At 38.4% G+C, this 27,840-nt stretch overlaps 1 protein-coding gene across 1 annotated transcript in view; it reads right to left on the bottom strand.

Moving 5' to 3' along the window:
* Positions 1-27,840, bottom strand: part of slc36a1 (solute carrier family 36 member 1) — a 67,609-nt gene that overhangs the window by 27,937 nt on the left and 11,832 nt on the right. Inside the window, exons 8-11 of the mRNA XM_007246438.4 lie at positions 27,152-27,370; positions 24,158-24,256; positions 23,525-23,691; positions 17,740-17,909 (exon numbers count right to left, since the gene is read on the bottom strand). Coding sequence (XP_007246500.3) covers positions 17,740-17,909; positions 23,525-23,691; positions 24,158-24,256; positions 27,152-27,370 — 655 coding nt within the window. The remainder of the gene's footprint in view (positions 1-17,739; positions 17,910-23,524; positions 23,692-24,157; positions 24,257-27,151; positions 27,371-27,840) is intronic.

Below are 27,840 nucleotides of genomic sequence, written 5' to 3'. Positions count from 1 at the left end.
AAACTCAAGGTGATTCTTCTACTATCCATTAAACTATTCTTTAAGGAAAGCAAGGTGGTTCTTCTACTATCCATTAAAACATTCTTTAAGGAACTCAAGGTGGTTCTTCTACTGTCCATTAAACTATTCTTAGAGGAATTCAAGGTGGTTCTTCTACTATTTATTAAAAGCATCTTTAAGGAACTCAAGGTGGTTCTTCTACTATCCATTAAAAGATTCTTTAAGGAACTCATGGTGGTTCTTCTACTATCCATTAAAAGATTATTTTAGGAACTTAAGGTGGTTCTTCTACCATCCATTAAACTATCCTTAAGGAACTTAAGCTGGTTCTTCTACTATTCATTAATATATTCTCTAAGGAACTCAAGGTGGTTCTTCTATGGAAATGTTTAAGATAACCTTTATTGTGACCATGAAAAGGTTAGCTAAATGAAAATGGAGAGGGCTTTTGGGTCTATCCTGCACATAACCTACTTCGACACAGAACTACTTTATCTATCATTCATCAGTCACTTCAAGTCTTCTTCAGTGAGGACATCGGCAGCTGCTGGAGGAGCTCTCCGTTGCTGCAGCCGCCTGCTAATCCATAAGCCTTAAACTGGATCAGCGTCAGACAGCGCAGAAGCAACACGGTGAATGGTAAACTCAGCCTTTTGCCCATCTCTTGCTGTGCATTTCCCAGAGCACCGGGCTTCACTGTATGTGCGTATGGGGGGAGGTGAATGAGGGAATGTGGATATCTATTTGTTCATTCATCTGGGGTGATAAAAGCTCCACATTCCCTGCTGACACACCAATTACAGCTCAGAGGCTTGCTGCAGAAGACTCAAAAAACAGCAAAGAACCTTGAGAAACTTCCATTAGTTATGGGAGCAAACAAGTTGACTGACAAGCTCAGGTCTCCAGCAAAAGCCGCAGGAGGAGCGAGGGGCAGACCAAGGAATGTTAATTTGTCTGCTCAACATGCAGTCGAAACTGTAAGAGCTACCAGAACAGAAGCTGATCAAACAAACCCACAGATAAAGTTGTAGATGTTCAGTTTAAGAAAGTGCAGCATTGACTTTGAATCAACCACAACAGTTTTTTTTAAGGGGGAAAAGGCTTTTTCAAAACTTGAGTTTGTTAAAATCTATAGAAAACGGATATTATTTAAAAAAGTCAGTCTAAATATACAGTACATCAAATTATACACTGTTTTTTATTACATGTATTTATTAAGGAAGGTCTGTCACTACATTAAACATTAGGAAATATCATGAAATTGCAGTTACAAAACTCTGCAAAGGCATTTACTCTACAACAAGTAAATGTACAACAAGTTAGATTGATATTTAAATAACCTACCAAACTCTATGAAATTACATTCTCTAAAAGATGTAGGAACAAAAAATAAACTACAAACATTGTATAACTTCCCACCTTCCGACTTCACAAAGACGACATGGGACCATCTGTAAAGTATGGACGCTAATTAAAAGTGTAAAACAGTAATTAGGAGCTAGTTATAAAGACTTCACGCATACAGAACAACAGAAGTAAAAAAAACATTGTAATAGGTTAAAATATGCTATGATGGGGAGAGATACAACTAGTGTATATGCACGCGGACCAGCACGTCAAAATTAAGTTACACCCTGCTCACACTGGAAGTTTAACTTTGCAAAGTATGCAAAGTTATTGATCTCTTCTGCTTCAAAAACTTCCTTTTGAAGTTTCAAACAGCCTGTTCTAAAGTTAATACAGGGGAAGAAAGACTAATGAAGTGCTTTAGGCAGTTTATAATTTCTAAAAGAAATATTTACTTACTCTTGATTATCATAACCAACCTGAGGGGACGTTTCAAGCCCTATTTTTTCTGAAGTGTAAGGAATTCAAGCACTAGGCGGCTTTGTTGCCTCAGGCCTCTGCCAGACTAGTGAGAAATATTTTGGCACCTCCAGCTATTTGTCTACAGCAATTTGTTATGAAATCTATCCACCTTTTACATAAAAATCAATACAATTTATAGTCTTCACTTGCTAAAATTTAAGTCTAAATTGAATTTCTGAATCTTTCTTGTGAGTTCTTGCTCTAAAAAGGCTGCCAGTCAGAACATGTATTAGAGCATCATGGATGCAGTGTACAAGGACACCAATAGAACTGTTATCATCTTCATAAGAGGGGGAATGATAACCCTTATCATCTTCTTAATTTATAAATATTGTAATAATTGGATAATGTTTTAATCTTTTTTTTTCTAAATAGCATGAATTGTTTGGACTTTATTGGGAACAGCAAAAGGTCTCAACAAGTCAGACTGACCATTGACTAACTCTGATTCTGGAAAAGTGAAACTATAAAAGCTTGTAATAATGACTCTAAACCTGAACATACTGGAACAACAGACACTGAATGCAAACATTTTTGATAGTGATAGTGGCCCATTTCTCAAACTAACATGTCTACATAGCACAGTAGAACTGCAATTTTAACAAACTGTTAAGGTTCTGACAAAAGCAATGAAGATAAATAGCAATTGAAGTTAAAGTGACAAAACAACTGAAACCGGTGATGTAATTTATGGAGCAGTTGCTAGATAGAACTTCTGTTGATTAGTTAGCAGGCCAAACGCTACAGTACAGACCATGTTTCAGTTATCTGAAGAACTTTCATTCTCTTGTTTTACACTGTAGTTTAGTGACTTTGCTACATCCTGTTGTCATTTCTGTTGCATTTTACAATAATTGACATTGTTAGAAGGCCATGCAATAGAAATAGTCATATTGTCAATTTGGTGATTTGCCCTCACCAGTTGTATGTTGCCAAATCTTCCCGCCAAAATCAAACACTCTTTCAGTACATAAGATTTTTATTTTGTCTTGATTTTGTCACATTTGTTCACATACAAAAAAGTTGTTTCAGGCACAAAATTGTTTTTTATAGAATAAATTATTGACTTTAAAATAATGTTCTATTTATATAATATAATAAATATAATATGTAATGTAATACCATACTTATGCAATTTCATTGCTTTAAAGAGCAATACACATTTAATTATTAATATCATGCAACATTTATGGAAACTCTCTTTTTTAAAACTGGAATGACTCAACTAGTTCGCTAAACTTACAGCTAGTTCCACTTAAAATACTGATATTACAGAGGGCTACAAAGTGCAAATAAGCCTCTGGCCAATTACTAAATGTTTTATCATACGCCTTGAGCATCCTCAACAACCTCAACCTTCAAACAAAGCAAGTCAAACACTATACATCAAGCACAATGTGTTAAAAGTGGGTTTCAATATATTGAGTCTCAATATACAGTATATGTAGTACTATAACGCCAATCCAACATTTTTGGTGTATCAAAAATACAGGGAAGAGTATATGAAGTATAGCACTCGAGTACAGGCAATGGGTCAATCAATAAATAAATAAATAAATAAATAAAAATCTCACTGTTTATTTGAAACACAGTTTAGCAGCAACCAGGTACAAGAACAATACCAAAAAGAGAAATCGTCCACAACAAAGAAAACAAACAAAATGTGTTCCTAAGCATGCCCTACCAAATGGTCTAGCTCTTAATTTGTTTGTGGAGCTAGAGATAAAGTATCTGGCCTCTTTTCCTATTAATCAAATCCATTTTAAAAATCTGTCTGATTTGACAGCATATAATCTTAACAAAATGCAAAGTAGACCGATATTTACACACCCTGATCTGCATTTTTCCAGTAAAATGCTTTATAAAGGATAAAAATGTGACAGGACAGAAGTGTAGACAGACTGAAACTCCATTTGTAAAGATCTAGAAAAGCTGACCACATGCTCCTCAGGGGCTGGGTTGAATACAGACTGATAAAAAAAACAAAAGACAAAGAGTGAATACTGAATTCCCTGCTCTTTCCCCCTCTCAATACAAATGACAAGGGGATTAAAGATTGACGAACAAACAAATCCTTGACAATGGATGCACATAATCAGATGTTCTCCTATACAGACAACTCACAAATGAGTTACAGTGGAGATTAATTAAACTAAGAATTACTGTTGTGGGAAAAAACACCACTTGATAGGAATATTAATAGAAATGTATTAATAAGAATGTGGATCTTTAAACTGGCCAACTTTAAAGTAATGGAGGAAGAGAATATATCATCATGCAATCATCATGTTAATATATGCTAGTTACACATAGATTGGATTATGGCACACATTCACTGTGGCATTTTTCATTTCATGAAAAATCAAGAGAATCACTACAGTTCTCAAAATGAAAAAAAAAATACAGTAGTGTAAGAAGGTGTAGAACAAATTGTCTTTCCATGACCACAGTATGCACTCAAAGTGTTATTTTGTTGTAACAAATTCCAAATGATTGATGGGAAAAGGTTACATCTATCATTATCTCTTCATCACAAAACTAGCTGTCAGTGGTTTATCTGGTATAATGGCTGAAAAGGCGCAACAGAAGATTTCTTGAGCAAATGATTTTTGCTTCCACAAATAACAAAAAAAAACATGTTCTCAAATGTATGAGATAAAATTGTTGAGTGATTTGTGAACTTGCTGACTGAATGCAAATGCTTAATAAAACCAGAAGTATTTCTTCTATGGCATCACTCAAAGACTCCTGTGTGGCACCTTCATCTTTGTGTGTAAGGTATAAAGATTTGTTTGGTACCGTACAGGGATTTTTCATGATCGTTAAACCAATATGTCAGTAGTAAGCACAGCTAATGCTTCATACAAACATACATGCAAACCATGCAAACGTCTACTGGGCCCTACTTAGCTCTACAGAGCTCAATGGCTGATTCAGGGCCATTTCAGTTTCAAGTAGTTGTTTGGAGTGCTAATGAGAGTGCCTCTGGCTATGCAGTCAGTTGCAGTGTGAAGTAGTCAGATCATTTGTTTTTGATGATCTCTTTGGATTAGCTATAAATTTAGCATGGATACCAGAGAGCTCTTGGTACAATTCATTTTCCTCTTTCACCACCTCAGGAGCTACCACTCAGGTTTCAGGGCCTGGAGAGGAACAGGTCAAAGACCAGCTGGTAACAATAACGTCAAGAGTACTAAATTCTGTTCAAGCACCAGTCTGTAATTGTTGATCAGAAAAAAAGAAGTTGCTCAATAAGATGCTGCTAAATAAAAAGCCAACCTCAGCCTTGTAGAAATTTGGTTGTAAAATAACATTAAACACTATTTTTCCGGTCTTAAGCTCTATTTGGATGGGATTAGTTGTATATGGGCAGTAAACAAATGCATAAGAAAATAGCTGAAATATTTTCCTCAAAGAAATACTTTGCACAATCCACATTGCACAATATAATTAAATCATTCAAGGAATCAGGAGGAATTTTAGTGCATAAAGGCCAAGGTTGCATGCCTAAGCTGAATACCCATGAGACAATGAGACCTGATCTTTCAGACCACACACCGCCAAGAATCGTCATTTAATTGCAATAGCTGCTAAAACCACATGGCCAAGGAGTTAAGCTGGCAAACCTAGTGTCAAGCACTAAAATATGGAGTCAAATTTACAAATACCCCTTAATAATTGACTGTGCAAAATGGAAGCCTTTTATTAACTATGTCTAGAAGTGGCATTGACTTTGCTTTGGTTTGGAGGCATCTGTGATGGACCAACATTCAGTTGAAAGGACTGTTGTGGGCAGACAAATCAAAATTCTGATCTTTTTATCTTTTTGAAGAAATGCACACAGTTTGCTCTGGACCAAAGACAACAACGGCCATCTACACTGTTATATACTGTTATATGCATCATTAAACTTCTGTGTTGGCAGCATTTACGCAGAAATGTATATATATTTATTTACACTTACATTTACATTTAAGGTATTTAGCAGACGCCGTAATCCAGAGCGACTTACAACAGTGCTTTGATGTTACTTCAAATATCCAAAGCTAGTTTGTAGACTAGGATCAAGAGATATCCAGAGCTTGATCATGTTTAGAACCCTAGGAACCATTTTTTTTTTTTATTAGTTTAGGAACTCTTTGAAAAGATGTGTCTTTAGTCGACGTTTGAAGACCGTGAGTGACTCTGCTGTTCTGACAACCAGTGGAAGTTCATTCCACCACCTTGGTGCTAGCACAGAGAAGAGTCTGGATGTTTGTTTTCTGTGCATTTTGAGTGATGGAGGTTCAAGTCGAGCCGTACTGGAAGATCTAAGAGCTCTTGGTGCAGATCTGGCTTTGACCATTGCCATCAAGTATGAAGGAGCTGGACCGTTTTTTGCCTTGTAGACCAGAGTTAGGGTTTTGAATCGGATGCGGGCAGCAACAGGAAGCCAGTGGAGGGAACGAGTCACATGACTGAACTTCGGAAGATTGAAGACTAGTCGTGTTGCCGCATTCGGAATTAATTGTAGTGGTTTGGTGGATCGCAGTGGAAGACCAGCCATATTATATGTACATTTATGCCATTAAGCTGTTGCCCTTATCCAGGGCGAATTACTACGGGTTACCACAACAAGGTGGGCCAATGTAGTGTCAAGACAACATAATTTCAAGAGTCGTACAAGTTTTTTTTTAAATGAGACAATGCTACATATATTACAAAAGCATAACTTTTGAAGACGCTACTGATATTTGACTGAGTTGTCAACAACTCAATATAATCAAAAAATTAAATGAAGATGCCCAGACAAAACACAAATAATGGGTTCATATTGCAATGAAATACAAGTCAAAGTAAATGTTATGTTTTTGTTTGTTTTATTTGCCTTTCTTAATATAATGGCCCTTCCTTTTCTGTTTTAGGATTGTTGAGTATTGCATCAGCAGCCAGAGTCAGAGAAAGCACAATTGGCCATGCTTTCTCTGAGTGGGTAGATGGCATTTCCCTCCCACATCACTCCTAGCGTGATGTTGGTGAGTAAAGGCATCTAATAAGCTGTTGTATTGGAGCTGGGGGGCCGTGAATTTCTCTGCACAATTTTCGGAGCATTTATTGTATCAGATAAGGCATGACCTAGTTTTGCCCCTCATAGTGTTAAGGGCCTTACTTACTAGTGATACGGGGGATTCATAGGAACAGTCATTGGGGTTGTAATAAGCCTTCCAAATTGGAAAGAAAATTATGTGAAAACAGAATAGCACTGCAAGTGAATATTGCACCTACACTCATTCTCAAATCTACCTTCAAGTTTTCATACATGCTCTCAGAACTTAAAGTCAGAAGATAAACCAGGAAAACCATCTAGCTTCAACTGGCGGTTACGTTCGCAGGCTAAGTCAAGTGGAACCCTACTGCTTCCAAAACAGACGCCAGTCCTCCAGCTAACTATTCTGAAGTCTTTCTATTCAGAGTCTTCTTCTTCTTCTCCCTGCACTGAGCACTATCAGCTCGACCCAGCTGCTGTTTTTCCTTTCAGTGGATCCAATGTACACTTTGTGATCATCCGAGGTGTGAACAGAACTTCAGCTCAGCATGCTAGATGAAGCCCCCTGGGTTTTCTCAGGAGATCTGAGGATCCTGCAGCACACGCCAGCACACTTCCCCACCTCTCTCATCTCTCAGACAGAGGCCTGCACCAGCCAGTGCTCTCCACTGAATAATCCAGAGGAGAGCCTTTGGTGTGTGAATTCAGAGCGATTTGAGTCTGCTAAATATAATGTTACACAGTGAATAGAATATTACACATGGAACGTTCACACAATGGCTAAAGGATAACAGGAGGGAGCGTATGTATAATTCCGTGTGCAGAGTCATTAAACAGAAACCATAAAGAAAAATAAAGATTACTTTCTGGCCCCGGTAAAACTTGCAGCATTCCTGGGATACTGTTCACTTTATAATTTATTCTACCGCTGCCATCTGAAGTCACATCATCAATAAACACAAAAAACATGTGATCCAGGTCATACATATGTATTTACCACAGATGAAGTAGGAGATGAGAAGTTTGGATCAGAAGCAGTTCCTCACCCCCAACATTCTTTCACACGTTTTCATCTTGGGCTGTGTCTAAAATGAACCCTTATTTACATATTAGGAAACAATTGAGTACGTTGGCCATTTTTCTTAAAGTGTCCTAATAGTACAGTGAAATTCAAGCACTTTAAACTTCAACAGTGCACCTGTAATTTATAGTAAACTCACTACATGAGCTGAATGTAGACCAAAAAATCTCATTACTAATCAGCAGACAGTGTAATGATTGTAATAAATATAAGCTAGTGACAGTTATGAGCCACCAGGGTTGCCAGATTGTGAGGGCAGGCAATATCACAATATTCCAAGGTATTTTTGCAATAACCATATTTTTGCAAAATTACAAAACAGCAAAACATTCAAAAGATTATTTGTCAAGAAAATACTACTGCAACAAAATTAATGTTGATATTTTACAATGCATAATCATTTGAACATTTAGTAGGAGCAATAGAAATCAGTAATATACCAAAACTGTGGTTTAAAAAAACAATTATACAAAATAATATAATTATTAATTAATGCAACTAAAGTGCAGAATATTTAGTGTATTCATATGAAATGCACACAATCAATTATACAAAAATACCCTAAAGCTTCACAGTAAATAATAGATTTAATTAATCATTGAATCACAATATATATCATGTATGATAAAATATGGCCCGTTAAACTCCTACCAGTTACATTGGTTTCCAGCCTAAATGTGTTTCAAAACACACCAAAATGCATGGAAAACTGCTCAAAAACAGCCGATGTTCAGCGTATAATCACTATTACAGGACTTCATCCAACATGGCCTTAACAGTTAACAACTGCTGTTATCTTGCTGCTGAAATATATACAGATTAATAACTGCAAAAAAAGGGAATTTAAATGATCTTATCAGCATGTGTTTTTGTATGTATTTAAAGGATTTTGCATGATAAAACACAAGACCCTATGCAATAAGAAAAGTTAATAATTAAAAATATCTTGCAAGCATCACTGCTCGTTCTAGTTTTCAACAGCAGAACATGCTATACGCTTTCTATATGAGCGAGTTATATAGAGTATGAGTCAAATTTTCACAATAAATTGGGAGAACTTGGAGATGTCTTGACACTTTTTTTTTCCACCCAGCTATTTTAAACACAGCTGAATTTGATCTTAAACAGACCAATCTGGCAACCAATGAATGCCGTACATTTCACATAAATCCCCACCTAGTTCATTAATTTGAGTCTTATGTCTCTAAACAACAGCACATTATAAATCAATACTAAAGAGGGAGTAGGAATCCTTTGTTCAAAATCTTATATAATGAAGGCGATAAACTGCGGTAAACTAAAGCAGATTAGGGATATTTGCCTCTTTATTTATTTATTTATTTATTTATCTGTCTGCAACTACATATAGCTACAGACCCCACCTCTGCTTCATCAGTGTTGATGCCAAATTTCTTCCTCAGGCAATAAATTAATAGCCTCAAGTGACTGATAAAGGAAGGAAAAATGACCTTTCCCCACCCACCCAAAGCCTTTTAATCAAATCAAATATGTCAGTATATAGCTGATTTTGTCACAAAGAAGCTTTACGGAAACCTAGTAATTAGACAAAGAATCAAACAACATGCAAGCAAACTAGCCAATGCTACCATGGCAATTAAAACATCCGCACCCTTCTAGGGTGGCAGGCACCACTGGTGATGGGGACGCACAAAGGGGTGGGACAATTGCATAGCCAAATTGGGAGGAAAAAACTCGCTCAAAAACACCCATTCTCTCTCAATTTTTTAAAGGATTTAGTACAGACTGATTTGGATTTCTAAACAGGTGTTTGAACCACCGTAAAACATTGATTGTATTTTAACAGGCTTGTGAAATGCAACAGAACTGCCTTAAGCTATAGGTAATGTTATCCTCCCCTTCCCCCATCTGAATAGCCCTGTCCCTCGTCCACTTGGCCTTGGGGGAAACCCTGAAGCCATCTCAAGGGCCATTCCAGTTGATATGTGCCCTCGCCGTGTCGAGGGATTGAGTAAACATAAGTAGGGGGTTTAACTGCAGAAACGTGATTCATTTCCTGTTTCAAACCCAAAGAAAATGGAGCAGGAATCAGTTTATACAGCACAGCAGGAAACAACACAACGTTCAAAAGCGCATTAAAAAAACATAACATTTGATTTGCTGGACTTTAAAGTAAAGTTTAAATTTCTGATACTGATAAATGTGAATAATGGTGAATAATGCATAATGGGCCTTAAAGCCATACATTAGCTGTAAAAGTAGTGAGACAACTGGTGCAACTTCTTTCATCAAGTCTGGAAATATAGTTATCAACCAAAACTGGCAATACACAAGCATTGCAGCAACATTGTAAACTGTATTTTTTTCCATATAATAGTAGGATTCTCTACTATGACCAATTTCCTAAAAGGTTGCGCAGCTTTCAGTAGAACAACAACTCGCTTAGTCAATGTAAAATGATCTAGAGGGGTCAGGAGATGCTGAGGAGCATAGTGAGTCAATCACTTCAGACCTCCAAACTATATGTGACCTTCAAATTTGCTCAAGAACAGTAGAGCATAGAGAGTTTCAAAGAATGGATTTCCATAGCTGAGCAGCTCTATCCAAACCTTACATCACAAAACACAAGGCATCCGAACAGATACTTTCAGCAATAAAAAGTGTTAAGTATCATTATGTTTGAAATATATATATAATAATAATATTCTGGCTAATTAATTGCAGTCCACAGACCAAAACCAAGAATTTAGACCAATAATTTTAAGGACAGACTAAAAGAATATGCAATGAGGATACTATAGATCCAAGCAGACAACAATAAAGCAATTTTCAGCAGGACTGTGCGGTGTCCACTCCATCCTTAAGGAATCAGTGCTAAATATGTTACTTGTATCTGGTATTGCTCAACCAGATTTCCAAACCCACAGATTTTTTTTAGGCTGCTCTGGCCTCTAGCGTGCTCGCTGTAGCATTCCCATCCAAGATTCAAGATTCAAGATTTTTTTATTGTCACGTCACAGAGTACAGGTGTACATGTGAGTGAAAAACTTGGGTGCAGATTCCCACCAATGCGTAAAGAATAATATTTACAAGAGAGTAATAAAATAATATAAAATATATAAAAATAGGACATACAGATAACTTACAGTATAAACACTATTTACAATACACTTAATTACAATAAACATGATAACTTACACTATAGACAAATATTGCACAGAACAGATATGCACAGATGTAGATATGGATAGTGTGGAAGTAGTCAGTATGTCACAGTATAGCTATGAGTAAGTGCAGGTAAGGAATGAGTTGAGTGGGGAGTGCAGGGGGCAGAATGCTGTATAATATGGAAAAGTCTGATAGATGCAGTGTAAAGTAAAGTGCAGGGTGCAGAGTTTGTATGGGTGTCAGTGGGGTGGGTTGGGCAGAACACCGTTCTACTGGCTATTCCACAGCCTGGTTGCTTGGGGGAAGAAGCTGTCTCGGAACCGGCTGGTTCTGGTCTTCAAGCTTCTGAGCCTCCTTCCACTCGGCAGCTGTGAGAACAGGGAATGGCTTGGATGGAACGGGTCCTTCATGATCTAAATGGTGATAAATGGTAGAAAACCTGTGGCAGCTAAAGATTGCCTGAACCAAATGGCTACTGGAGCATCGAGCACTCTGTTAAAGTATCATTCTGAGGAAATGACAACAGATTGCAGCCGGCGCAGGCTTTGATTAGGTACTCCTGTAGACAGCCATTTGAAACTCCCCAACACAAAGAGGGGCGGACTGTGAAGGTGGCTTGATGGTGTTTTTCACTCTAAACCAATTCACATTCCATATGATTAAGATTCAGTGTGCTGACCTACAATCAGAGTTTTCACAACCTGCAATCGATCTGCTGAATCAAAAGACTCAGCCGTGTGCTGAGGTAACCCGTCCGACTGCACAACTCAGCTTCAACTTCGGCTTGTTTAAGCGAAAATTTCAATGTTTCGCACATTTAACGGCTGGGGCGGGCAGGCAATGTAACAAGATGTTCAGGTGGAAATAATTTCCAAGTGATTTTTACTGCCATTCTTCTGTTCAGAAGTCATAACAATTTCAGTCGCTGACTCCCACACAATCTCCATGTTTTTATTGGGATGTGTATGCCGGTCCACACTCCTTTGTTAGTGATTACTCAGAATACAAAAAATGGCAATTATATTTCCAAACCATTGCTGCATTGTTTGGATGATTCATACAGTATCCAGGACGTGTTACTGATGTCCTAAAGCCAAAGTAATATACAGTTATGACATTTAGCAGACGTTATTATGAAAAGTTACCAAAACTGTGATGTGCAACATCCTGATATCAATGAGAAATATGCTAAATCAATATCCTACATTAGTTTAAGCATCTCAAAGGTTTCTTGGCACTTGGCCCTGCTAAACTCATCTTTCCCGAACTAAGAAGTACAGTCATTTGGTGTGTGTCTGTTCACTGCCTCGCTCTACCTCACTCTGCCTCCAGTTTTAGTATGTCACTTGAGCACAGTCAGTCTGCAGTGTGAAGAGCTCCATCTGTTGCTGTATGCTGGTAATGCAGTTTGGTTTTGTTGTTGACTAGCTGTAATCACAGTTCTTTTAATGAGGTTATCAAGACAACTCACACTGTGATGATAATAAAAAGTTTATTAAACGTCTTAAAAGTTCAGAAATCAATATTTAGTGGAATAACCCTGGTTTTCATGCATCTTGCCATGTTCTCCTCCACACTTACACACTGCTTTTGGATAACTTTATGCCACTCCTGATGCAAAAATTCAAGCAGTTCAGCTTGGTTTGATGGCTTGTGATCATCCATATTCCTCTTGATTATATTCCAGAGGTTTTCAATGTGGTCGAATCAAAGAAACTTATCATTTTTAAGTGGTCTCTTATTTTTTCCAGCGCTGTATATATGTATACACATTATTACTCTGACTGTCTTCCAAGAAATGAAAGTTTGGATGTGAAAAAGACAGTAAACTTTGCAATACGAGTAGTAACACAAAAATGCTAAATTTAATTCATGTTGACTAAAGTTTGACTAAATATTTGATTTGATTTATTTCATGTTCTTTACAGATAGATAATAGTATCATGAGTTTTTGCAGAAGGTTGTGATTTCCATTCTCTGTACAAACACAATCTTGTGTATTCTTGCCATTAAAAGTTTGGACCACCATGTGTGTTAAGCTGCAAACACTAGATGCCCAGAGGACACATACATACATACATAATTTAAACCCCCTGAAAGAACATGCTCATCCTTAAAGCTCAGTAACACAAACAAATCTCTACACAAGGCCAAAATACCTGCATTCAGTTAATACTATTCTCCTAAAAAATCAATAATCCTTCTGCAGTGACACGACCCTATTTGCTTTGTTTACAGAAAGAAACTGATGAAGAACCTTTCGCCAATGGTAAAGGAATATGTCTCTGGCTATTTAAACTGCATATGTTATAAACTCTGCTGCCTGGAGAGCAGATGACTGAGCAACTGGGCCATGTATTTAACATACCGAGCTCGCAGCAAAACAACATTTACAATGCTCAATTTAACTAATAACTACACACAATCCACCAGCTGCACATCACAGCGCACGCTCATCTCATAACACTGAGCATTTTCTCCACAAGCGCACTCAGGAGAACAGCTTGACGTGTGTCTGCTGTAATGGCCAGAGCCGGCTCTCCTTTAACGTCTGTGTTTTAAACCAACTGAGAGAATGCATTAAATCTAACACAGTTCAGAGGCTGAAATTTAAATCAAAAAGAGAGAGAGGGAGATAGAAGGAGAGGGGGAGGAGAAAGGAAAGGTGACAGATGCAAGAGTGGAAAAGAGACACTGAAAGAGAAGGAAAGAGAGACTGAAGGGGTGAGAAGAGGAGACACTCGAAAGAGAGTGTGAGATACTCAAGTACAGGGGGGCAGAAGTAAGTGGGGAGAGAGAAAAGGAGAGAGAAAGAGAGTGAAGAGGAGTGATAGGTGGGAAAGAGGAGACTTACATGAGAAAGAGTAGAGGAAGAGAGAAAAGAAAATTAAAGAGAAAGAGCAAAAATATAGTGACAGAGGGAGAGGGAGAAGAAAACCAAGAGAGGCAAGAAGAAAGAGAAAGGAGAAGAAAAACAGATAGAGAGATGCATAAGATAATAGAGGTGAGAGGGATGAGAGAAGAAGAGAAAGAGACAGAGAGGTAAGGGAAGTTAAAAAAATGTGAGAGAGATGAGAAAAGAGCGAAGAGAGACAGGGAGAGAAAGAGAGAGCAAGAGAGGGAGATATAGAGGGAAGTAAATTGATAGAGGTGAATAGGGAAAGGGAGACAGGGGTTGATAAAGGTGTAAGAGAAAAAAAAGAAAGAGAAAGAGAGACAGATAGTAAATGGAGAGAATTGATACAGGAAAGAGGGGAGAGGTACAGTGAAAGAGAATTAAGACCAAAAAAAAGAGACTACAGATAAGAAAAGAAAAGAAAGGGATACTGAAGAAGAAAGTATGAAATTTGATAGAGGTTAGAGAGAGAGGGGGGCACACTGAAAGAGGAGGTGAAGAAATGAGAAAGGAAAGAGACAGAAAAGGACAGAGTGAGGCTTGAGAGAGAGAGAGAGAAAGACAGAAGTATCGAGTCATTGACGTACCACTTTGTAAAGCATTTAGTAAACACTGTTGTTCTGATGTTCTGCTGTGAGCGTGACTGTGTGGACCCGTCTGTTCTGGCTGCTCGGGGTGTGTTTTTCTGCCTCCTAGTGATGGCACGGGACACGTGAGCTGCTGTGGCAGGAGAGAGCTCTGACCGCTGCTCACGTGAGGCGATCAGAGACAGAGGAGAATTAAGAATCTCGGCTGCAAAGGAGATCAATATTACGCAAAAAAGGGAAAAGTCATCCTCAGGTGCTAAAAATAGCCTGTCTATAAAGGGGAAAAGGGGCTCGTGCAGCCCAGCAAAGCGCCACGCGAGCAAAGCGCCGCACGAGCCGGGCTGATCAGCACCACTAAAAGAAGTGATTTTTCACGTTTTGTAAACATTAAACGTGACTTCATTTCACCTGCAGCAACTGAACACGCAGGCCCACTCTGATCACTGTACCTGACGGCACCCTGCAGCGAGCAGACACACCACATGCACCAGACACCATCACACACACCATCACACAAAATGCTGAGGACATATCATTTTACTAGCATTCAATCTGAATCTAAAGCTTTGGACACAATAAAAATGTAAAGTCCATTTTAGCAAAATGGATTGTGAAGTAAAAAAAAAAAAAAGAAACAGAAAAAGAAAGCACACCCCTGTCTTTGACTCTCTCTTTGACTCTCTCTTTCCGTGACAGATGACAGATTCAAAGGCATAACCTTGAATTGCGCTGAAACAGGAACACACTGACCATAGTGCATGTCCGAGCAAATGAGCTGCAGAAAAAGAACGCCAGTGACCCCAGAAGAGAACATACCTCCAGCATCCGGACACTGCATGCTCGTGTGGAAAAAGCACTGGCGTTTGCAAGTTTCCTTATTGGCTTCTATTAATACAAAGTTTGGAATAGCTGTTTTCAATATAAGAAGCTCAATTGGCTTCAAAATTATCTTGGTACTTAATACTATTGCATCTGAAAAAAAGAAAATACTGTATCATTGAAATGTGAAACTCATATATTATACAGATGTATTACATACAGAGTAATCTATTTTAAGCATTTACTTCTTTTATTGTTGATTATGTTGATTATGGCTTACAGCCAATGAAAACCCAAAAATCAGTGTCTCAGAAAATCTGAATATTATATAAGACCAATTGGTGCTTTTGGAAGTGGGCAGTGTGCCAAGTCCTGCTGAAAAAAAATTTAATCCGCATCTTCATTAAAGTTGTCAGCAGAGGGAAGCATGAAGTGGTGTAAGATTTTCCGGAAAAACACTGCACTGACTTTGGACTAGATATAACACAATGGACCAACACCAGCAGATGACATGTCTCTCCAAACCATCCCTGATTTTGGAAGTTTCACACTAGACCTCAAGCAGCTTGGACTGTGACAACTAAAACATCCGTGTCCAACAAAAATGGTGAATGTCTTTGTCTATCTATGTTTGGCTCACCACCTAAGTTTATCACCAACTCCCCAACTCATCCCAAAAAGTACTGACTTTTGGACTCTTGGAGCACCACAGAAAACATAGTTACACTGCTCCATAGCTCAATGTTGGGAACTGCATCAGACATAGTTGCAGAAGGTCCTATTTTTGTTTTATTTTACTTCTCTAAAAGGATTAGACAAGATATCAGTGTTTACATTTGAACATCTGTGTCAGCAATATGTGAAAGTTGGAGTAGCTGAATTGATTCATTAACAAAAAACCTGTTTATCCAAAACAACAACTTTACAGGAGAGATTTGTTTTTTTTTTCTTTTAATGGAAGTCAATGTAAAAGTAGTTTACTTTAGGTCATTTTTGATAATATCTACTGGTCCATCAAGATTTTTTTTACACAGATTAAGGGAGAGTTTGTGTGTTCAAATTATGTAGTAAACTAAAAGTGGACAAAAATGGAGATGCTTGTTTTTCATTGGACAGCGACGATGTGCACTATAAGTCAGCGTGCTTTGTGATTTCACAGTGAGAAAATGTACTGTTAATCAGGGCTATAATTTATAGACAGACTGATAATTTCACAAACTGACTGATGGCAAACATGGCATCCTGTTTATCCAGTTTAAAGTCACTGGGCTCTTTAGTGTGATCTAATCTACTGCCAGTGTTTGTCTATGGAGGTTTTGTGGTTATACACTTGATATTATAAATTAGTCAGAAATAGGTGCGGCCGGAACACTGAACTCAAAAATTAGTTTTTACAGTTTCCGCAAACTGAATTGCATATTAGTGGATGTCTAGAATGTTGAATAAATCTGTGGATGATTTAATATTTTGAAACTTTGAAAGCTTTTTAGCCTAAAATTTTAGATAACAAATATCCAAAGTATTTAGAGGTGCGTTTTACTTAGTAAACACAACTAACTGCATGACTAGCCCTGTCACGACAACTGTTTTTGTTTGAACTATATTATCTTCATAATAGGATTATTTAATGCTAATGATATAATGATAATATAGCATGATTAACCAATTACTCCCTTTAAAAAAAAAGCAATGTACATTTAATCATTAAGAATAAGTTTAAATATAAAACTTTTTAAAATATCATAAATAAAACAAAAACTCAAGAAATCCACTATGTTGAAGCAAAGCATATAATTCATGTTAATGGGTTATTTTTAATTAGAAAACATTATGGACTACACTAAGGTCATCAAAAAAGAATTAAGGTCATGTCCATAAATTGTAACGTGCATTACACAAGCATTTACGTAAGCCTACAGTCACCACTCCCAATGAAACATATGAGCTAGAGGGGCATAAGGGGCTCCATCATAGAAAAATGGATCTGTGGATCTGCATTATTAGACAATCAAATATTTTAAGGATAAACTGAACTGAAATTTGTGAAGCTACACTTATCATCCATCATCAGCACCTGACATCTTAATTCTTAGTTCTATTGGTTGAACTCAATCATATCTTCAAAAAAAAAAAAAGTATTGTAATAGCTAGTGTAAAGCTTATGTAAAGTAAATATTCCAGCTGTTATAGCAGCAAACAGGGGACAAACTGTCTATTTTAGAAGAAACATTGCATCTGTATTGTGCAATGTACTGAATGTACTGAATAAAACAAAAATGATTAATATGCAGAAGACGCCCGTGTTCAGACTTACATGTTAAGATAACGAGGCCCACACGGATGCTGAGGTCCACCAGCAGCTCCCACCGGGGGTCCACCCGTGCCACAGCTTGAGGAATCAGGATCTCGGCTGGGACGTAAAACTGCAGGGCGTACGTGATGTAGATCCCGAATGAGTAGAGCAGCTTAACTGACTGGTACATCCTGCATAAAGAAAAACACACACATATCAGAGTGAGAAGGACCAAATTCTGATGGCTAGATGACTGGATCAGAGCATCTCCAACCCGTCAGATAGGAAATGTGGGGTGTTTCCAGTGTGCAGTGGTTAGAACATTACAAAAGCAGTCCAAGAAAGGACAACAGGTGATACGTTGAGATTGTCATGATTGCCTAAGGCTCATTAAAGAGACCCATAGAGGCCTCACCTCTTAAAGTAGCAGCTAACACCATCAGAAGTCTAGTGGAGTCAATGAGCTGTTTAGGTGTCACAAGGTGGACCTACACTATAGCTGTGTCCCAAAGTCAAGGTTGCAGTTAAAGTAGGCTGCATTTCTCTGCCATTATGACCTATTTGCAAGTCGACGCTGCAAAGTGAAGGGCTCTTCACATACAACAGAGAAATACAGCATTCATTCAAAATGTTTTTGATGACCCAACTGATGTATCCTTCATGAAGTAAATTCACATGTATAATGCAAAAGGAAAAAACAGTACCATTAAAAGTGGTTAAAACAAAGCCCACATAGCACAAAGTTTATTTTTAATTCTACATTATTTTTGTGAAGAAATTAGAAAGCACACATTTTACCACAGCAAGAGCAACAGCAAGAGGTGGGACCTTTTTGGTGACATCACCACAAAGCCTTGTTAGACTGTTCCAAAGGTGTGACCAACAGGATACCAAGAAGGAGTCTTCATAAAAAAACAATAGGCAGGTAATTTTAATGTGACAGCCCATCAAAGATCATTTAATTTTTTTTTTATAATTAACAATAATTTATTGAGGGGAGATGGCGCTCTCTCCCCACATCACTCCTAGGGTGATGTCCACAGCACAGGGCGTCTGTGAGCTGATGTATCGGAACCGAGTCGCTGCGCTTTACTCCAAGCGAGCTGGCTGCTCTGCAATGCTGCATCAGCAGCAGCAGCTCGAAAATAAGCGGTGGCTGACCGCTTCACCCTCCTGGTGTGTTGGAGCATTACTAGTGATAAGGGCAGTCCTAGTGAGTGGGTTGGGTAATTGGCTGTGCTAAATTGGGGAGAAAATGGGAAAAAAAAAAACTGCTGGTGACATTACCACAAAGCCTTGTTAGACTTTCCAAAAGTGTGACCAGCAGGCTTCTGGTTAATTGTTTTAACATTTGATTAGGTTAAAATTGCAATACAGACCAAATATATAAGTTCTACCGTTAAGAATTGCCTGAAGCAAAAGTGGTTTTCTACATTAATGGGTTAAAGTGGGTTAAAGTGGAGGCCAAATTCCATCCGTGTCCAACAAAAATGGTGAATGTCTTTGTCTATCTATGTTTGGCTCACCACCTAAGTTTATCACCAACTCCCCAACTCATCACAAAAAGTACTGACTTTTGGACTCTTGGAGCACCACAGAAAACATAGTTACACTGCTCCATAGCTCAATGTTGGGAACTGCATCAGACATAGTTGCAGAAGGTCCTATTTTTGTTTTATTTTACTTCTCTAAAAATAGTTGCTGCGCTTTACTCCAAGCGAGCTGGCTGCTCTGCAATGCTGCATCAGCAGCAGCAGCTCGAAAATAAGCGGTGGCTGACCGCTTCACCCTCCTGGTGTGTTGGAGCATTACTAGTGATAAGGGGAGTCCTAGTGAGTGGGTTGGGTAATTGGCTGTGCTAAATTGGGGAGAAAATGGGAAAAAAAAAAACTGCTGGTGACATTACCACAAAGCCTTGTTAGACTTTCCAAAAGTGTGACCAGCAGGCTTCTGGTTAATTGTTTTAACATTTGATTAGGTTAAAAATGCAATACAGACCAAATATATAAGTTCTACCGTTAAGAATTGCCTGAAGCAAAAGTGGTTTTCTACATTACCAGCCTTCAGAGGATGAATGCTAACAAGCAAGCCAACTGGATTTACTGCCACTCTCTGGCTTGTGTTCACTGAACAGCTCTACAAGGTTCACTTCCGTCATTTCCAGATTTCCAGATTGAAATCGCAAGTGGCTACACCATCTAAGAACCAAATTATAAATATAGATGCACTACCCATCAAAAAGAACTGCACAAATGTCATACACTGATGTTCAGCAGCTGTTTGGAATGGGTTTTAAAGAATCTATCTCGTCTTTGTAATAGATAACCACACAGAATGTGTTGATAAGCTGACAATACAATTCAAGATGACACGCTGCTCATGAAGTGATGGAGTGGGTGGAAGAGTGAGGAAGGTCAGTGATGTCATGGACTGCAGAATAAACAGATTTAAACACAAACAGACAGCTTGTGAAGCTCTCTATTGTGTTTAAATCTGGTTCTCGTGTGGTTTGTGACATCGCCTGACCTTCTTCCACTCCATCACTTTGTGAACAGTTTGTCATCTTAAATTGTATTGCAGCTCATCAACACGTTGTATGTGGTCATCCACAGAGATCCACTTAAACCCAGTGGGTTTGGAATGTGTGGAGAAAGAAAATAATCCAACCAGTTTTGGAGGTGTATGAACAGCAGTGTAGAATGAAGCGATTTCTATAGATCATTCCTGACAGAGCACTCTTGGGTTGCTTTAGTGATGTGTTTTGAGAGGTCCAGTGGACTAAGACCTGGTTAACATTACATGATTTTAGATCTGGTTAGATCTAGTTACTGTGATCTGGAGATAGCCAGTTTGAATTTTTATTTCTGAGAGAGCACTTTATGGTCCTCTCCACCTTAATCATAGTGTGATAATGGCCGGCACAGGCATCTGTTGGCTGATTTTTCAGGGCTGGGTTGCTGCACTTTCCTCTGAGCAATTTGGCTGCCCAGTGATGACTAAGCTTGATAGCATGATGTTCTGTTCTGCTAGGAATCCTGACACTTGATTTAACCTACTGTGCTCTCCACATGCTGCAGGTTTCCACTGCCAGAGGAAGCAAAGCAGCCCCAGAGCATCACCATTCCATTTAATGCTGTCAGGGTGTTTTTTCAGGGTATGCTTTTTTTTTCTCTCCTCCAGTCAACCGGCTGTTTCATTGCTGCACAGAACAGAATTCAAAAATGTATGTGGCTGATTCATATGGTTTTGAGCATACAAGACATATTTCCTTGAGTTTTGAGTCAGTAGAGGTGTACAACCATGAAGACCTCCAGTGTTACCTTTAGTATGTCCCTGCTGCCATTAAATGTTGCTGAAGGTCTTCGATTTTGTGCTTGAAGTCACATGTGAGTTTTGGACTACCTGCCTTTTCAGGAATCTGGCAGCTCACCTTTCAGACACGACCAAGTAGTGTAGACAGTGTTCTCAGTTTGCAAACTTTGGACTTAAGAAATATGCTTACAACTCAATCTATAGGAACATTAAGATAGTCTTCGGTAGCCTCATTTATTGCATCTTTTTCTGTGATTAATAAATGAATGCAAGTTAAACTTGAATAGCATCTTTCTAGAGTACCCAAGGACACTTTACTGTGAATAATCCTTACAATATTTTACACTCAGCACCAACATAAAAGAAGCAATCAAACTGAGTTTTTTCCCTGGAAAGAGTCGTCCACCTTGAGTACTGCATTGAGCACTATTAAGACTGACCAGGACAAAGTGCCAACCTAGGGGATCTGACCCAGGACTAAATGCCAAACCATATCTAGGATTCTCGCATTCACACTCATAAATACACAATCATACCAGGGCAAAATAAGGTAAATTGTTTTTTCAATAATTTCAATTCACCTCATCTCCATGTTCTCCACTCAGATAAAGACTTGAACTCAAGACCCCTGTACAAAGAGGTTAACATGCTAACCATCAAGCTGCCACTACTATAGCTAGCCTGAACTCTTGTCAGATTTTTTTTCAGTGAGCTCTTTTGACTTCTAACATCCGATCAAAAGCCACAGTCAACAAACCCCTTGGGGTTCCAGGTATTTGATCTGTTTTATCTCAAGCACATCAGATGCAACTAATGAAGTACTTGATTTGCCACTTGATTGCAAATGTGTGCTCTTCTGAGGGATCCTATTCATTTGGGTTGAATAATTGAGGCAGCAGAAATCATTAAAACTGACATATTGTGTTGACCTTAAATAAAACACTTATTATATTATTATTATTATAGTTTTTTAAGTTGTTTTACAGGTTTAATGCAAATACCTAAATGTTTGCAAAGGTTTCTAGTTTCTGATACTGTATTTTTGCTCTCTTTATGATTTTAGGATCTGTAATTACATAGTGGATAATTTGGGAAATTAAAATGAGGCTTAGACACAACTGAAGGTATTATAAAAATCCTGATATGCCCATTTATGAGAGCACACATTGTCATTATGTTAGGTATTAAGTTTAGACTGATTAATCAAAAGCGGTAATCCATTTGAGAACATGTATTGCCAGCGATTTCATCATGCTTGTCTTCATGGGAACACCACAGTAACATTCATCCTGACTTTGGCTGACTTTAACACAGCTGATCAGCCTAGTTCCTCTATAATGTTGGCAGGGAATTTGAGAATTAAATAAATATCCAATAGGGGATCATTGAAATAAGATAAAATAAACTGAAGTAAAACAATGACAGATTGCAGATTAGAAGACTCTCCTTTACTCACTCACTTGCTAAGCCCCAACTCTTTACACAATAGCGATTACACAACTGATTTGAAGACGTTAACAAAAGTAGGATCATATGACTCAGTTTCGTTTGGACTCCAGCTTTCTTTGGTTTCGCATTGATGGACGTCTTAAAGCCTTAAAACGAAATCTGTCTGATAAACAGATAAGTTAACGTAGATACAGACATGCAATTGTCGCTGATGCTTTACATAATCAGCAGCTTTTCCCACAGATGACTCATTTGTCTCATACGAGACACTTGAATCACTGCGTGTCCCTAATTGCTCCTGGCTGGGGGGTGACTGACGCCTCTGCCCGGCAATTGGAATTTACATACAGCCTGTCTCTTCAGCATTCCCAGCAGACTTCCTCACGCTGACAGCCTCAGACTCAGCAGACGCCTTTTCAGGCCCGGTGCCCACTTTTTTTTTTCAGTTTTTTTTGATATCTTTTCTGGTCAGCTCTTTTTTCTTCCTTGCACTCAGTGACCTGTTCAGGCTGCATCCTCGGCACTCCCGCCACCACTTCCCGAGCCGGAGAAAGAGCCTAAGAGCAACCTACTGCCTCTGCTGCCCAACTCGATTACGGGGAGCAGCGGTAGGCTCACTCCTGTAAATTGAATTCCTCCATGATCAAACAGTCTAAATGCGCTCGCCTTCAACACCTGAAAATTCGCTCGACTGATGGTGCGTGTGGTGTCCGCCCATAAAGCGTATTAGAATGCACGGAGGAGCCTTGACGATATTAAAGCCGAGAAGCAACGGCAGGCAGGGGGCGGGCCGGCCGACAGTTCTGCGCGTGAATACAACAACTCTCTTAGAAAATTCAACCTTCTTTGTGATGGCGTATTAACGCATGGCCTTTTTTATGCCCTGCCTGTATGGCTCGTGAGCATTTTCCTAAGTAGCATGGGAAAAAAACAGATCAATAGAATAACGCTACCGGGATGAGTCACTTTCACTGAGTGGAAGAACAGTTGAGGGAAAAAAAGCAATGTGCCTATGTGTGTGTTTGTTTGTGTGAAAGAAACTCACCAGCAGTCTGGTAAGTTGAGGGTAATGCTGCCCCCAATGTGACTTCCAAAGCAGATGTAACCAATGGTGCCCAAGGAAATGTACAGAAAAGTGACGATGCCCATTCCAAGGTACAGGACTGCACTGAATCTCTGAGGTTTTTGCATTTTGTTCTCAAGTGGTAGAACCTACATGTAAGAAGAAAAAGAGCAAATGTTCAAATAAATACAGGACATTTCTGATCAGGGGCATTTTCTATTTTCTAAAATATCTATATTTTCCATCTCTACTTAGTTTGAATTGCTGTGGTAAGATCCTAAATGGGCATTTCATGTTAGAATGCACTTCAATACAGCTGACTTACAGAAATTCTTCAAACAAGAGGACGATACTGGTGTTGTGAGAGGTTTGCTTTCAGCAAAAGTAATAAATGATTAATTGAAAGCCTTGTGCATCACAATTCATATGAGGATCTAAACACATTTAGCTGCTTTCTTTCTTACAATCCTTTATCACAACACTTTAATCATTAAGTATTAAGGAACATGATATCATTTTTGATGTCTCAAGTGGTTGATAGTGTATTGATTAACACACTGATTAAAGAGACACTGTTTAAAGTACAGAAATAATAAAAAAAAAAAAAAAACTCACCACACCAATGCCTTCAAAGGCAAATATAGCGGTCCCGAAGAACAGTGGGTAGTCAATGGGCCTTCCAACCTTCGGGAGGTCAATAGGATTTGGAATATGCTGAGGATATAAAAGAAAGACATTGACTTAGACAAAGCTTAGACACAGGCATGCAAAAAAAATCATAGCTTTTCAAGAAAAAAAAGACAGTGGCTTACAAGCAGAGGCAGTTGCTAAACACAAATGTTAGACAAGTAAATGCAGATGTTCCAAGCAGAAATGGAACTGATCCAACCCTATTTTAGTATCAGGTCAAATAATAATATATATCATATAATATAATATCATCATTAATGCATCAGATACAGGACAAACATTGTCAATAGCTCGTGCTGGATCATAAATCAGCCGGACCATAACATAAGATGCATCACAGATCCAGATTGCATTATACATCGTATTATGAACCTGTAGCAGCCTCAATCTGTGTGAATCAGCATTAGCTGTTGGTTTGGCTAAATTGTTTGTTTGGAGATATTTTAGTCTGTAAACTGTAAAAGATAAGAGTTACTTGTTGAGGGGGAAATAAAGTCATACAATCTAACGAGTTTAATCATGCACCTCTCAAGGTTGCACATGAGAGTACCAGAAGTTGGTACTAGCAAATAACAAAAACAGTTTAGAAATATTTCATAATTTTTATACTGGAAAAATGTACTCATTTCTTCAACAAAGAAGTGCTAAATTTGTAAAGCGTTTAAACTTTCATTATAAGCCTTTTAAACATGCTCTGGCTGTATGTATAGCATCAGCTCACTAACCAGTCAGCAAACAGCAGCAGTAATGTTAGCGTCTTTACTGCCAAACATCCCATTTTCTGTAGAAATTTGTATATTTTAGGTACATTTTCTTGCCTTTTTAAGTGACATACATTCCAAAAAGTAAAATTAATGTATCTGTGTATACAGCTTTGGAAAAAATAAGAGACCACCTAAAATGATTTTACCAAATTGAAAACCTCTGGAATTTAATTTTTGCACCAGGAGTGGCATAAAGTTGTCCAAAAGCAGTGTGTAAGACTGGTGGAGGAGAACATGCCAAGATGCATGAAAACATGTGATGCATGTGTTTAAAAACCAGGATTATTATATTGTATTGATTTCTGAACTCTTAAGGCTTTTCTGTAAATAAATGCTCTTAATGACAATATTTTTATTTGGAATTTGGAAAATGTTGCCCACAGTTTAGACTAAAACAATAAAGTTGAAAATTTTACGCAAACATATACCTATAAAAAGCAAAATCAGAGAAACTGATTCAGAAATTGAAGAGGTCTCTTTATTTTTTTCCAGAGCTGTAATAGCAATAATAAAACAGCAATAATATTAGAGTCTTGTGTCATAATGCGTATCAGTATCGTTAGTTGTGTATCAGAATCGGATTGGAACTGAAAAATTGTGCATCAGCCCGTCACTAGTTTAAAGCTTCAGGCAGGTGGCTTTGGATAAAAGAAGACCTCGAGTGCGAGAGGCACATTAAATAGCAGTGCAGCAGGGTTCCCCGGAGAAGATTTGCAAGATTAGGGAAGCGAGAGAAAGCGAGGGGGAAAAACAACCAAACGAATCCCCGGTACAACATTTGAAACACAAATTAAAACAGGCCCATAATTGGAAAACCCTCAAACATGGCGATGAATTCATCTTTCCAGTCAGTTAGGACTTCTGTACACATCTCTGAGACTCATCTCCCCAGCGTGGAACTTATCTGCTACCGGCGCATCTTCCACTGCAGAGATAAGCCACGCTGCAGGCATCAGTGTTCAAATCACAGCTGTGTCATGTTCAATCTGGGGCTGGAATCCTTGGAAATGCTCTTTAGGAATGAAGGACAAATGTGTTTGCTCTCTCCTCCATAAGTACATGTAAATAGGGGTCTGGTCACATGTCCAAAGCCAGTCCTTCTCCTTCAAGCAGCTTAAAGCACTGCTTGAAGCACAGTCTGTGGAAAGGTCAGTGGTGTGGTGCTGCACATGTGGTGGACGATGTGTGTGTGTGTCTGTGTGTCTGTGTACTGCATTTGCCTCTCAAATTCCTGAACATATCACACTCTTAATTAAAGCTTATAATTAAAAGCTGGCAAGTTAGTTTCTTTGTGCCAAGCAACAGAAGGACCACTCCAGGTTTCTATAAACAATCTTTCAAAACATTGTTCTTCAGAGATTCCATTTTGGATGTGTAAGAGCATGAAGCATGTTTTAACCTCAATTAATTTGTATGGCACATCTAAAGATGTTTATTTTTGTCCGAGGATTAGGTGTTAGGTTTAGGACCAGAGGAGGAATTATGTTTAGGTTTTGGGTTAAGACCAAGTCTATGGTTAGGATTAGGACTAAGAATAGGGTTGAGTTTAATTATTAACACTAAATAAACACTAAATTTTAAAGAATTTCCTTAGAAGCAAGCCCCCCACAAAAAACAGTATAAAAAAAGAACTTCTGAAATTCTGAAGTTTCTCAGATATTCTACAAAAAACACAAACCTGGCAATCACTTTATACACAGGAAAACAGCTACGTCCACTCCTCACTTCTTACAGCATGCAGCAGCTATCTACATATCACAGACATCCAACCAGCCACTAAATGCTTCCAGTAAGAACTGGGCGGAATAAAACACATCCTGGGAGATGTCCCGAGGCTGTCGCTCGCAGTTGCCTCTTCATCCATAACCACCAGGGTTCAATCAAGAACGAGAAAGAGGGGTGTGTGTCTGGGGGGGATTAGTCTGCGCGTGCCCACAAATGTAATTATTTCATAGCTCATGTGCTTGAACGCTTATATATTTCAGAAGTTCACTGCAAACAAAATGAAGCAATGAAGCATCCACAGTATGTATGACTTACATACGTATTATCAGGACTTTATTTTAATATGATCACACATCAGGAGATTAGTTAGGATTTAATCTTCACGTCTGTGAGTGTGCATGTGCGTGTGTGCGCGTGTGTTCGTGCATACCGTTAGGCAGAAGTAGTAGATGAGAACCAGGCTGGCACACATGACTATGTTGGCCACAAAAGAGAAAGGGGCCAGAAATTTGAGGTTGCGGGTGAACACCAGCAGAATGATGAAGGGGAGGATGAAGAGCATGTAGAGTCGGGAGTCGTAGCTGGGAACAATCACTGCAGTCTGGTTGGTGTCGCAGTTCACCGTGGTCCCGTTTGCAGCCTCGACCACCTGAACATTGAACATGGTTGAACATGGGAATCTGGGATTTAAAAAAAGGACTGAAAAAGTGACTTTAAAAGAAATCAAAAACTCTGTTCAGAAATAACTCACCGGTGCTAGTCATGCTTATAAGGCTAGTAATCTTATCAGTTAGAAATCTAAAAGGCATCAAGGAATGCATATACTGAGTATTTTATTTTTTTCTCTGATGTAGAAACAGTAAGAGTAAAAATGTAAAGATTGTGATATATTGCATCGCTTTCATTTGCAATACTGTTTTAATACATGGTGTCAAATATCAAGATTGTATTGAAATATAGACATGCTAAATTTCCTTAGACTTGCCCCCTAATCTGACTTACTAAACTTTTTCCTAAACATTACTCCACATGGTGGCACTAATCAAATGATAAGGGTAAACGTGCTGTGAAGAATATTGGTTGTCAAATTCTGTGAAACTGACACCAATAAATCCATAA

The sequence above is a fragment of the Astyanax mexicanus genome, chromosome 10, assembly GCF_023375975.1.
Source record: "Astyanax mexicanus isolate ESR-SI-001 chromosome 10, AstMex3_surface, whole genome shotgun sequence".
NCBI lineage: Eukaryota > Metazoa > Chordata > Actinopteri > Characiformes > Acestrorhamphidae > Astyanax > Astyanax mexicanus.
Note: the sequence above shows the minus strand (reverse complement) of the source record. Positions and strands in the feature narration are given on the sequence as shown.